This window comes from Micromesistius poutassou (assembly GCF_964030765.1).
Source record: "Micromesistius poutassou genome assembly, contig: SCAFFOLD_1456, whole genome shotgun sequence".
In the NCBI taxonomy this organism is placed as follows: Eukaryota; Metazoa; Chordata; class Actinopteri; order Gadiformes; family Gadidae; genus Micromesistius; species Micromesistius poutassou.
The window spans coordinates 1-13,395 of NW_028180359.1; the positions used below are offsets into that span (position 1 = coordinate 1).

At 48.6% G+C, this 13,395-nt stretch overlaps 1 protein-coding gene across 1 annotated transcript; it reads right to left on the reverse strand.

Annotated features, from left to right (window-relative positions):
* Positions 1-54: 54 nt before the first annotated feature.
* LOC311370897 (ankyrin-3-like) lies at positions 55-13,395 on the reverse strand (the record flags this gene model as incomplete). The annotated part of the gene is made up of 9 exons (XM_084489190.1): positions 12,921-13,395; positions 12,431-12,532; positions 12,077-12,175; positions 10,142-10,240; positions 8,539-8,637; positions 5,542-5,727; positions 2,112-2,210; positions 779-877; positions 55-60 (listed from the first exon to the last, which is right to left on the reverse strand). Coding segments are annotated over exons 1-9 (807 nt in total), but the record flags the coding sequence as incomplete, so codon positions are not given.

A 13,395-nucleotide genomic window follows, 5' to 3' on the forward strand; every position in this document is an offset into this window, starting at 1 on the left:
TAATTCAGGGTATTCTGAGAATGGCGTGCTGCGTGCTTCCCCTCGGGGGTGTACCCCATTCTGGGCACAGGGGAATTGAGGTACACCTGAGCCACCCTGCCCAGGTGCTATAAACGAGGGTCTGGCTGCCATGGATACTGGCTGCAATCTGTCTGCAATAGTTCAAGCAGTGGTAAGCAGCTGAAGGGAGAACACGTTTGTCCTTGTATGAAAGTGCCGTTGTTCATCTTCTAGGCCTTCATCACAGAGGTGCACTAGTGGAAACAGCTGGAGCTCATTACGTTGAGAATGGGTCTGTGGGGTAAGGCTTCAGATGCACCTGTTTTGACTCCTTTTTTTTTAGGGTTTACATTTCTTCTTTCCCTTTCCCGTGTTGTCGACAGACTTGGTGGGCGGTCGTGGTCCGGTTGAAACCGTGGTGCGCTATCTACAGGACCACCTTTTAGAACCCATTTGGCCAAATTAGTTTGATGGGTTCTGGGCCATGTGTTGAATGATGAGGTGCGGTGGGTGCTGTGTGATTGTGCAGTGTGTCTGTTTATTTAATTGTGTATGTCGGTTGATTGTGCAGTATGCGTGCTGCTTATGTTTGTTGATTGCGTCCCTTGGGCTACTGTAATGCGCCCCTTTTAAATTGCCCCTTGGGGACAAACAAAGTGCTTTGAAGTTGAAGTTGATACACGGTTTGTGAGGCTGCAGAGACCGTAATTTCTTCCGAGCAACGTGTGGGACGGTGACTCCTTGTGTCGCCGGCAGTGGGAGGGTGCAGGGGGTGTACCTTGGTTTTGGCGTCTATTACGGAGCCCCGGTCCAGCAGTAGTTTCACCATGTTGCTGTTGCCTCGTTTAGACGCCACATGGAGCGGAGTGATGTCATTCTAAACAGAAGGAGAAAAAAAAAACATTGTCACTGGGTAGAAACTGAAAGGTTTTGACTAGTGCTGTCAAACTATTAAAATATTTAATCACGATTAATCGCATTAATGTCATAATGGCATTGTCCCTTCATTTCTTTTTGTCCCATTATTTTTTTCTTATTTTAATGCTCTTATCAACATGGAAAAGTGGATCGGCTGGCTTTGTGCAAATGTTTTTTCATTGAAAACAACATTGCCATATACTGTAGTGTTCAATTTCACACTAACATTCTCACTTGGAGCAGTCATTCACACTTGGAGCATGTATGTATATTATAATGTAACACTGTCCATCAATAAAAGGATAATAAAAAATAAATAAAGGATAAATAAGGATAATGGATAAATAAAAAATAAAAACGTTAATCTGCCGATAAAAAAATAATTACGCTGTTAAAATGGGTTTGCGTTAACGCCGTTAATAACGCGTTTAACTGATAGCACTAGTTTTGACATCAATGAAAACCACACCCTCGTCGTTATATATAATGGTGTGAACACAATTCAATTGCTACTGAGATCCGAATGAATGAAATGTGTTTTTTTTGTTTACTGATTATTATTATTCATATTATTAATTGATGGGGTACAAGGTTTCATTGTTAAATTCTGTCCACCTCTGAAGACAAAATGGAGATTTTTCCAGGCCTCATCTACAATTACTGTCAACCGCAATGTAAACACTCAAACTCCCTCTGATGCTACTGGCTGATCTAATTACAGGCTGAAATTGACTCGTTTAGCGAGGGTGCAATGTTGCGACTAACAGACATTTTTAATGGATTCCGCTCCTGTGTGCGGATGCTAATGCCTAGAAAAATAAATGCAAATTCTGCAGTGCTTACAGCTCTGACTATGTCAAGATGAGCTTCATGGTTCATCACACAATAATCAGAATGGCAGAAAATCATTAGTTTACTATCAATTACAATCTTTTAGAACTATTTTAAATAAATACAGTAAATAAACACACAGTTTACTGTCTTATGTCAATGCCTTTTTTTATAGAAAGAGATGGCATACAATAGATGATAGCACCGTGAATCATGAGCGAGTTGGACTCATAAACCCACTGGTATATAAATCAACTGAATAGAATGTGTTTGTACGCTTCAGTGTGTGTGTAACGGCTGTTTGTTTTGGTCTCGGTGCGTGTCCTGCCGCTCCCGGGCAGCAGAGGGCAGCGTAGACTCACCCTGGCCATGAAGTCCACAGCAGCCCCTCGGTTCAGCAAAAGGGTAGCCACGTTGATGTTGCCATAGTGAGCAGCGATGTGGAGCGGTGTGAATCCACTCTGAGGATGGAAAGACGCGACCACCGTAGCGCATACAAAGTCAAACATGTGCACCCACCGGCTCATTACATCCTATGTCAAGTTCCTGGAAGAATAATTGGTATGTTGGGAATGCAACACACGATGCCATTGACATAATGCTCCCACTGCCTGCGACCTCTTTACAATGCCAAAGAGGTATTATCTAAGAATTCAGTTTTTAAGCTTCTATAATGGAAAAAAAACAAAAAACGAAAAGCGATTTGAGACGGTATTTCGATGAAAATATGCTTCAATATGCTGTGAACAGTATTATCTGGAAATATGTTTGTGAATGTAAACATCTTCCATTTTTTTTTCGCCCTTGAGAAATACTTCTTACATAGTATAAAAGCAAAAATGTTCCTTAAAATGCCACAAATGTGCTGGGAATGTGGCTGGGATTTCCTGTTTGTTAAACCTCGGGACTTAGTTAACCACATCTGTCAAAGCAATAGAACCGCAAAGTGAAACGGTTGTAACCTAATCCACCACAGTAGTGAGGGACGCCCAGACAGACCTAACCAGTACTCATTGATCCCTACAATTAGCCATTCAGCCACAAGCAAGCAGCCTTCTATGTTTGCCCTGTGTCAAACATCTCAACCTAAGACACTGCCGTTCTAGAATAAAAACAAAAGTCACCAAACCTTAAAGAACACACAACAAACAACTTAAAATAACATAAGAAATAACATTAAATAACATTTCCAAAATAGCCAAAAAGAAAAGAAAAATGAATCACAGTGTAATGGGACATTCATTATCCGATAATGTGAACACGTATCTCACATCCAAGACATGAGGCTGTTGTGCTTCTCCCATCATGCATTGCGTTCCGAGTCAGTCACAACACAACAGCGAGGGAGTCAAAAACTCGACAACCCTGTCGACCAAAAACAGGCGGTTCGCCCGCCTAGCTTTGGTTCGCTATAGAGGGAGAGGCTCTCCTGTTTCCATAGAAACCGCTAGCACAGCTAGCTAACACAACTAGCTAGCTAACTAGCTAGCTAACGCGGCTCTCGTCTCATGCAAGAGTGCTGGAGGAGCCTGGAGATTGGACCAGGGGACCAGGAGACCAGGGGACCAGGGGTCTGTTGCTACAAGGCTTGAAGGTTCGTCCACTGCGGTCCCATATGGGGAATTTGGGCGGCGAGTAGGCCTGGGCGACACGGCTGAAAGACTATATCGCGATATAACTCGATCATGTTGAACTATTGATCATTGTAATGACCTAAATAGACTTTAGGAATTACCATGCTGGGTTTAAACACTTTTTTTTTGTTTAAACAACGATTAAAAACACTCAAATATTGTAAATAAGTACGGAACCGTGTTTGTGTAACAAACCCAGCTGCTAGATTCGGTGGTCCAGTCTCTTATCGATATATATTGAACGTTTTATGTTTTATATTGATATTGATCAAAAGTCTATCACGATACGATCATTTATTGCTTTATTGCCCAGGCCTAGCGGCAAATCCGGGTTTATAGGAGGCGGTGTCACTGGTTGCACTGGTGTGACATGCTCTGGTTCCACAGCTGGAACACGATTGTAGTCGCCGCGCCTTCAGCCTCAGTAGCGACATAGTCTCCATCCCTTCTAGTGACACATGCTGTTGTTATTGTCTTTGTTTCTCCAGAGGGAAACAGGGAGATATGCACACCATGGGGTCAGAGAGATGGGGGCGGGGACAGTACATAATGAGTTAATGAGTTAACACAGCAAAGTGGAAGGGGGGGGGGGGGGGGGGGCTGCAGGTACGACTGAATGTAGTTTTGTTGGTGTTTTCTTTCTTTTTCAAGCTATGATGGAGATACTTATTAGTAGAGTACCAAGTCGAGGAATACCTCTGTTGTTCTATTCACCACCATCTACAGAGCCAGCCAGGAGAGGAGAGAACCAGCAGTTAGACAGCAAACAAAATGAAAAGCCCAAAACCAAATAAAGATCACAAAGAAATTAAATAAAACATAGAGAGAGAGAGAGAGAGAGAGAGAGAGAGAGAGCGTATAACTGTCATTACTGTTAGTTAGCAGTGTTACAGCAAGAGCAATGATAGCAAGGTTTCAGTTTGGCAGATCTGTCTCAATTTCCTCCGGGAGTATATATATATATATATATATATATATATATATATATATATATATATATATATACACACATATATACTAAATATACACCCAAATAAAATAAAAACTGTGCATTCAGCGCATTCACCCACTCAGAGGCAACCAAAGCAGAAGATTGGAACGAAACTGACCAATCAACAGCCAAGCATTCCGAACCCCAACCATCAGCGGTACCACCACTGGTACCACCACTGGTACCACCAGCGGTACCACCACTGGTACCACCACTGGTACCTCCACTGGTACAACCACCGGTACCGCCCTCCCTGGTACCACCACCAGTACCACCATTGGTACCCCCACTGGTACCTCTCCCTGGTACCACCACCGGCCACCGCCCTCCATGGTACCACTGGCGGTACCTCCAGCACCACCACTGGTACCACCACCAGTACCACCTTCCCTGGTACCACCAGCGGTACCACCACTGGTACCAGCATCATTACCACCACCAGTACCACCTTCCCTGGTACCACCAGCGGTACCACTACTGGTACCACCACTGGTACCAGCATCATTACCACCACCAGTACCACCAGCAGTACCACTACTGGTACCACCACTGGTACCAGCATCGCTACCACCACCAGTACCACCAGCAGTACCACTACTGGTACCACCACTGGTACCAGCATCGCTACCACCACCAGTACCACCAGCAGTACCACTACTGGTACCACCACTGGTACCAGCATCATTACCACCACCAGTACCACCAGTACCGCCCTCCCCGGTACCACCAGCGGTACCCCCACTGGTATCACCAGCGGTATCACTACTGGTACCACTACTGGTATCACCAGCGGTATCACTACTGGTACCACTACTGGTATCACCAGCGGTATCACTACTGGTACCACTACTGGTATCACCAGCGGTATCACTACTGGTACCACTACTGGTACCACCAGCGGTACCACCACGGTACCATCACGGGTATCACCAGCGACACCACTACTGGTACCACCACTGGTAACACACATCGTTAACCACCACCAGTACCACCCTCTCCCTGGTACCCACCAGCGGTACCCCCACTGGTACCCCCAGCGGTACCCCCACTGGTACCCCCACTAGTACCCCCACTGGTACCACCAGCGGTCCCACCCTGCCAGGTGCCAGTGCTCCAGGTCACACTGGACCCCCCCCACCCCCCCCCCACTGGACCCCCGGCGCTCACCTTGGACTCCACGTCGGCGTTGTGGTCGTTCTGCAGCAGCAGGGCGGCGGCCTTGGTGTCGTCCTTGCGGGCGGCGATGTGCAGGGCGGGCAGTCGCACCTTGCCCTTGGTGTCGTTCTCCAGCAGCAGGGACACCACCTGGTCGTGGCCCTGCTGGAGGGCCACCGCGAGGGGCGTGAAGCCGTCCTGGAGGTGGGTGGTGGTGGTGGTGGTGGCGATGGAGGCGGTGGTGGTGGTGGCGGTGGCGGTGGCGGTGGCGGTGGGAGACAAGAGGGCAGGAAAACAAGTAGACATTAGACGTAGAGGAACTTTAAAGGTGCCCTAACGTCGGTGGGAAGAGCGCCCACAGCAGTTGTAGCAATCTGAGATAATGCCGGTGATTCACGGTCCTTGTCAACTCGGTGAGTTGTTTGGTTGTTTTTCTGGCTTCAGTCTCGTCACCCTCCACTGTGAAGGAATCAGCACTTTAGGCTCGAAGAGGAGAGAGAGAGTGTGTGTGTGTGTTTCTGTGTGTGTGTGTGTGCGTGTGTGTGTGTGTGTGTGTGTGTGTGTGTGTGTGTGTGTGTGCGTGTGTGTGTCCACAAATATTTGGTTAGAGGACTGCGGTTGGGGGTATTACATAAGAAGGAAGCCAAAAGATTGGCAAAATGCTGCTCTGTTTCAGCCACCATAGGTAGCATGCGAATCTGGAGACAAAGATGCTTTGTTTATCCTTAAGTGTTCGGTGTATAATAAACTTAACTTATCATGTATGTCTTTTTAGGTCTTTCTATTTGGATCTTTTTCTCCTTCTTTGTAAATTTGGATCCAAATAAAAGCATTTATGTGTGTGTGTGTGTGTGTGTGTGTGTGTGTGTGTGTGTGTGTGTGTGTGTGTCTCTAGTGCAGGGATGACCCCCATTGAGAGTTAGTGAGGCTGTTATTCGGGGGGGGGGGGGGGGGGGAGTACACCTGATGGTGGGTAAGATAGAAGGAACAGATTTAGAGGTGTGGTTGAGTGTGTGTGTGTGTGTGTATGTGTGTGTCTCTCTAGTATCGTGATGACCCCCATTCCGTGTGCAGTGGTCAGAGAAGGGCTGGCATGGAATGGGGCGGGGGGTGCACCTGATAGATGGCTCGGGACGGTACAGGTTATTCCAATTCCCTGAGTGGAAGCGTAATAGGTGCTTCCACAGGTTAGAGGGGCAGCGAGCGCGAGCGGATGGCTTGGACCACTTAGACACTTAGGAGAGCCGCACCGCACATCGGATTCAAGGATGAGCCGTCGCGCCCAAGGTCTCCAGTCTTTGTTTGCGATCGCGGCGCTCATCATCACGTACAGTCGGCCAAGGCCTGGACTTTTTATTTATATTGACGCAGTGACGAATGGGGCCCACAGCCGTGACTCCTGAACGGGGCCGACGTCAACGTCACTGTGGCCTTTTTTTGTGGATTCCTCTTGCGCAAACTCAAACTGGCCCCCGGTTGTTTAACACGAGCACAAAACAGGACCGGATGAATAAAACAAAAAACGAGAAATTGCGGATACAGCCGAAGGTAGCAGAGTATATTTTTATGTCTCAATGTTCCACGCGGCACACGCAACACACCAACCAGTGTGTGTTACATAACGGGCTGGACGGAATGTGGAAGACGCACTCGCATCACCCACGCAAACTCTCTGCCCTCCTCCTGCATTATTAAATTGAAAGCTCTCTTACGTACGGCCTACAGTAAGAGGTGCAAACGTCTGTGTGCGTGTGTGTGTGCGCGTGTGCATGTGCACGTGTGCATGTGCGTGTGTGTGTGTGTGCATTGGCATCGGTGCAGGGTTATGCATGTCAGTCGGGTCCCGTCTGTCTCTCTCTCTCTCTCTCAGGCGAGCGCCTAAGTGTGTGATCTGTGTATTTGGTGCTCTGTGGACGTCCTGAAGGAGACACCGTGGCCCCCGGACTCTGATGGAAACAAATGGGCCCGGGGATTTGATTTATTAACTGGGTTTATTTATTCATTCACCTGGGACGTTTTTTTCTCCCTCCTCATCCTCTGAATCGGTGTCTACGCATGTCTCTCTCTCTACGCGTCTATGTACACATGTAAATCCTGGGTTTGTGTGTGTGTGTGTGTGTGCGCGCGTGTGTATGTGTGTGTGTGTGCGCTTGTGTGTGTGCGTGTTTACGCATGTGTGTGTGTGTACGTGTGTGTATGTGTGTGTGCGTGTGTGTATGCGTGCGTGTGCATGCATGTGCGTGTACCTATGTGTGTGTATGTGCGTATATATATATATATGTGTGTGTGCGTGCGCGCGTGTCCGTGTGTATTTCCCGCTGGCCGAGTGAGTGTAAATCACGTGAGTGACAGCGGGGGGGGGCGTCCCAGAGCTGTCCTCCGCCGCTCTGCCAAGGTCAGCCAGCCAGCCTGCTCCGCTGCACGCCGTCCCGCCCGTCGACGCCGCCGCAGCGCCCGGGCTACCGGGCTAAGGGACCCCCCCAGCACAGAGCCGGAACAAACACAGGCGGACGGTGAAATGTGGGCTAAGGACCTTGTAGGTTGTAGCTCGAACGTTTGTCACGGGCAGCGTGTCGATTGTGAGCGAGCAGCGGGGTGCCACGCTTGTGTTTTTTGTTTTCCCAAGGAAAATCCTCCGTCCTGCGGTAACAGGACTCACTAGTAATCAAAAGGATGTGGACGATAATGAGATTCGATTTGCGATTTCAAAGCGACGTTTCCTCCAAGAGACTCGTAAATCACGAGGCAGCGCTGGGGGGGGGGGGGGCTCGAGTCGGTGTTGAGGCTGCTTGCGAGAGAGAGAGAGAGAGAGAGACCGGGAGAGACGGATAGCCGTCGTGGGAGGAGGGTTAGAGAGCCGAGATGGATAACCACGGAGGCAGAGGGGACGGCGGTGAGTGGTCGAGGGACAGTGACAGCGGGTGAGCGAGTGTGCCGGGAGAGGGAGAGGCAGAGGATGGGGGTCCGTGAAAATCAAAGCGCAGCCCCCCCCCCCCGTGTGTACGGTACCTCGGTGGCGATGCTCTGGCTAGCGCTGTTCTCCAGGAGGAAGCGAACCACCTCCAGGTGGTTCTCCTGGGCAGCCATGTAGAGGGGAGTGAAGCCATTCTGGAGGACAGACACACACACACACACACACACACACAGGTGTATAGGCACACATACACACACACACACACACACACACACACAGGTGTATAGGCACACGTACACACACACACACACACACAGGTGTATAGGCACACGCAAGCACGCACACACACACAAAACCACATACACATGCATGCACGCACACACACACACACACACACACAAAGGCGCACACACACAGGTGCAAACATACACAAAGGCACACACACACAGGTGCAAACATACACACACACACACACACACGCAAGCACGCACACACACAAAACCACATACACATGCATGCACGCACACACACACACACACACACACACACACACATACACCCGCACAGTTAAAAACACACATATAGAGACACACATGCTCAGCATATTTTGCATATTTATTTGGAAGCTTCGTCCCAAAAAGTCTGTGTTTCAGCAGTTGTTTTAATGATAGAAAAAAACAATGCAACTAAAGGTTCCTGCTGTCCGCTGGGGAAATGGCCACTAAGCACAATGCCACTTTCACATATCTCATGCTCATTGACATTTTGTTGACATGGTCAGAAAAATGTGTAAACATGGCGAGTTGAAAGGTTTTCGTAATAACAACATATCACCAGCCAAATGATGTTGACATTATTCAGCAAAAATAAGCATGCACAAATATGCATATTAACATATCCCGCTTGTATCAAACAGACTTACAGTAGCCTAGCTCCTGTCCATGTGAGGGAGACACACTATTTATTCGATTTGCAGAGCGCTTATAATAGTCGCTTATTCAGAACCAGTGCCAGTAACATGGCAACAAGTTTGTAATTTGTCGTCAAAACAGATAATGCTGACCTTGTTTTGGCGCTGGTGCTATTTTACTATCAGTTGCTCTTGGCAGTGGTATTCAGGAGCGGAGAGAGTGACCGCGTCAGCAGTGCATCACAGGTAGCCAAATAATCGCAGCGGTCCCAAAATAGTTTCAGACCCTTTTGGAAATCTGTGGAATGAATCAATACAGGGCGCCGGCGCTGGGCTACTGTAACCCCGCAGGTCAATGGAAGCGGCTAACGGAGAGCTAATGCTATCCCAGGGAACTCCTGAATTGTCTGGGTGTCAGTTTAACATATACCCTGCCGTATTCCCTTTAAATGGAAAACACATTTTCCATTAAAGAGCGACGAGAGAGAAATGAACTAATTAACGAAGGGGTTAAATGGGAAAACGCAGAGACGGCAGAAACCTTTGGAGAATAGGCCTACTTGGACCTGTGCCAGATTATATGGAACTCACTACTCGGAAAAAAAACCATTTCAAAATAGAAGCCACCGGCATAAAGTGTTATGTTAAGTGTTATGCAAATAAGAGCACACATTTGTAACCTCCTAGCATGGACCGCACTTTGTATGCCAACGGTGGCTGCTTCCGTCTGTGTGTGTGTGTGTGTGTGTGTGTGTGTGTGCGCGTGTGTGTGTTTGTGCGACCCCCACCTGTGACTGTGCGTTGACATTGGCTCCGTTAGTGACCAGCTCTTTGACCACTTCCGTCTGGCCTGCCAGGGAGGCGATGTGCAGGGCAGTATTTCCTTTCTGGATTACACGGAACAACCACAGGCATGTGTGTTAATCTCTCCTCCACCTGTCCCCCCGCATCAGCTCTCTCTCGCCTCGCTGTGTGTGTGTGTGTGCATACTTCAGTTTCATGGGGGCACCTCATTGTGTGCGTGTGTTTGTGTGTGTGTGTGTGTGTGTGTGCGCGCGGGCGACAGTATCAGAATACCCCCCCCCCCCCCCCCCCCATCCCCTCCCGTTGACTAGCTTCCAAGGTTCTTTTGTAGCGTTGGTATGTTGACACCGTCCACCACAGCCCCTACTCCACATCCCCTACTAAACCCTGACTAAACCCTCGCTTTCTACCCCCCAGCCTGGCACAACTGAGCCTTCAACAACCCCCCCTCCCCACCCCTCTGCCCCTCCCTCCCCACCCCCCTGCCCCCACCCCCTCCTCACTAAATCAAAGCACAGAGAGATGTTTCCGTTACGTCCTGCACACGCAGAGTAGAGCCGGGGTCAGCTCTGAGCTCTGCTCTGCTCTCTGTTCATTGCCATGCCATACACTTATACTGTACAGAGAAGACGTGCGTGACGTAGGTACAGACGGAGGAATGGTTGGACGCAGCTGACCGAGGTCTAAAAGGTCACCCGCTGCAGATGCAGGGGAACTACGGAGTGAATAATGCATGCGCCGTTATTGTACGTGTGAAGCCTGAATGAATGAATGAAAGTTTTGTAGCCTACACTTTATTTTCTACAATAACACACAATAGGGTCATGAAACCTAATGTATCTGATGTAACGTAGCTCTGGATTATAATAGCTGCTCATGATGTCATATATACAGTATATATATATATACTGTAATGTAAGTTGGGTCCTAATTGGGATTCTCTTTGACTTGGAGGTGAACTGTGGAGCGACTAGAGAGGAGCAGAGAAGCCCGTCTCTCCCAGGCAGTGGTAGCTCTGGGTGGGGGGGGGGGGCTGACAGTGCTGTTCCCCTGCTGTACAGCCAGTGGGAGGACATCTTATTTCAACATGAAGTGTATTTTCAAATATGCTGAATGTATAAATAATAAAGTTTATCACCTTTAAGCATTCAGTATTTGGACCTCCAGTGCTGGCGCTGTCCTATAGCTAGATCTTTATAATATCACATGTCATTAATCAACTCAGAGTGCCTCCCTGATTCCCCTCCAGACCAGAGCAGCAGATCACAGGAGCAGGAACCGAGATAAAAAAAAACGCATTTCGGCCAACATAAAACACCCCGTTGTCTTTCTACGTGGTCCCGAATATGCAGGGTCCTAAATTACAGACAGCGAGCACCACACAGATCTCTCTGTAATCCCTGTACGACGTCCTTCAGGTCAGACTGAGTGTGGGATGGGGGGGGCCGGGGGTGGGGGTGGGGGGGTGCTGATAGTGGGGAGGTCCTCCCTGGATCCTGGGTATTACAGTGTGATCTGTTGTCGGTGTGAGAAGCTGATGACTAGCCTCTGGCACGGGGGGGGTTCTACAGAGCGGGACTTAAAGCGAAGCGAGAGAAACGTGTGTTGTTGTTTTTTTAAATACATCCATTAACTTGATACAGTGTGTTTGAATGTTGAATGTTGTGGACGTTAGGGAAAGTATAAGCTCATGTTGTCCCTTTTCAGATTTTGTGCTTATTATACATTATTAAACGTGAATAAAGGGTTAAACGGTCATCTAATATCGTGTCGTCCCATACTTCATTCATTATCACGTGTAGGATTAGCCAAAGAATGCTTGTTGACGCTAGCAGCTATTGTTGTTGTTATCGAGCCACAATTGCTGCCTTACATCACTGTGATAGGCCGCCCAGGGGCTGTGGGGGGGCGGGGCTTACCTTTGTAGCTGCGTCCACATTGGCTCCGAGCTTTAGCAACTCAGCAACCACCTCAACATGCCCCTCCTTGGAGGCTAGATGGAGAGCATTGAGGCCATTCTGGAAAAAGTAGTGAAACACAATCTCTAGTAAAATATATATGTCGGTCCAATATTTGAACATGCAAAATGCCAGCTTTCTTTTGTGCAAATAGATATATCTGTAAATATAAGCCTTAATTTAAGTATGCCTTAATCATATGGGTGATACAATATAGAACACATAACATATGCTGAATATTTGAGCAACAATTGATGTTTCAAATGGATGTTTTCGTTGCACATAGCGACCAAAATGTCGTCCCACACAACCCACCTGATTGCAAATATTAATTTCGACCCCAGACTTGAGGTAGTCTAGGGCCTTCTCAAGGTTCCCTGCCCTGGCGGCCCGCAGGTAACTCGCATTACTGTCAGACTGGAGAGGGAAGAGAGGAGAGACACAGAAAGGGGACAGGAGAGAGGAGAGGACCGGCCCGGGGAGACAGAGAGAGAGAGGGAGAGAAGGGAGGGAGACGAGACAACAAGAAGAGAGTCAGACATATCGTGCACTGCATGCTGCTGCATGAAATCCAGAAGAATAATAGAATTAGGAGGAGCACAGGACACCGCATTACAGAAACACCCACACACCACACACACACACGCGCACACACGCACCCACACAAGCACACTCACACTGTCACACTCACACACACACTTGCAAGCGCAAGCACACACCATGCTTGCGCAGTGAAAGCCATCAGAGAGCAACACAAACACCGATAGCACACCAGAAGATCCCCCCCGCATCAAATGCACCATACCAGATAAAACTCAGTCATGACTCAAGCACCAAAGAAGCCAAAGATCTTAGCAGCGGGAAAAGCAGAAAAAAACTCATGCGCTGCTGATGTGTCCATTACTCCGCGGGAGGAAACTGTGTGGCAAAAAACTCCGTAGAGAGCGCAAAGCGGACCCAGCCTGGGAGGAGGGGAAAAAAAGAAAGAAAAAAAAAAAAGAAATCCACAGAAAAGCCCGGAAAGCCTCACATCCGCTCATATCAGCATAGCGGCGCGAATCTGTGCTAATGCCCCGTCCATTTCATTTCATCCCCCCCCCCCCCCCCCCCCACCCCCCCCCCCCCGGCATGGCTGCTTCCTCGCGTCACTCCAATCCACGCGCCACGTGCTCTCCCAAAGTCAATCGGAGTCATCGGTGGTCCCGCCTTCCTCCATTAAGACCCCATCATTCCGACGCTAAGTAGCAGCAAAGTGGTGCCACTGCGTGTGTGTGTGTGTG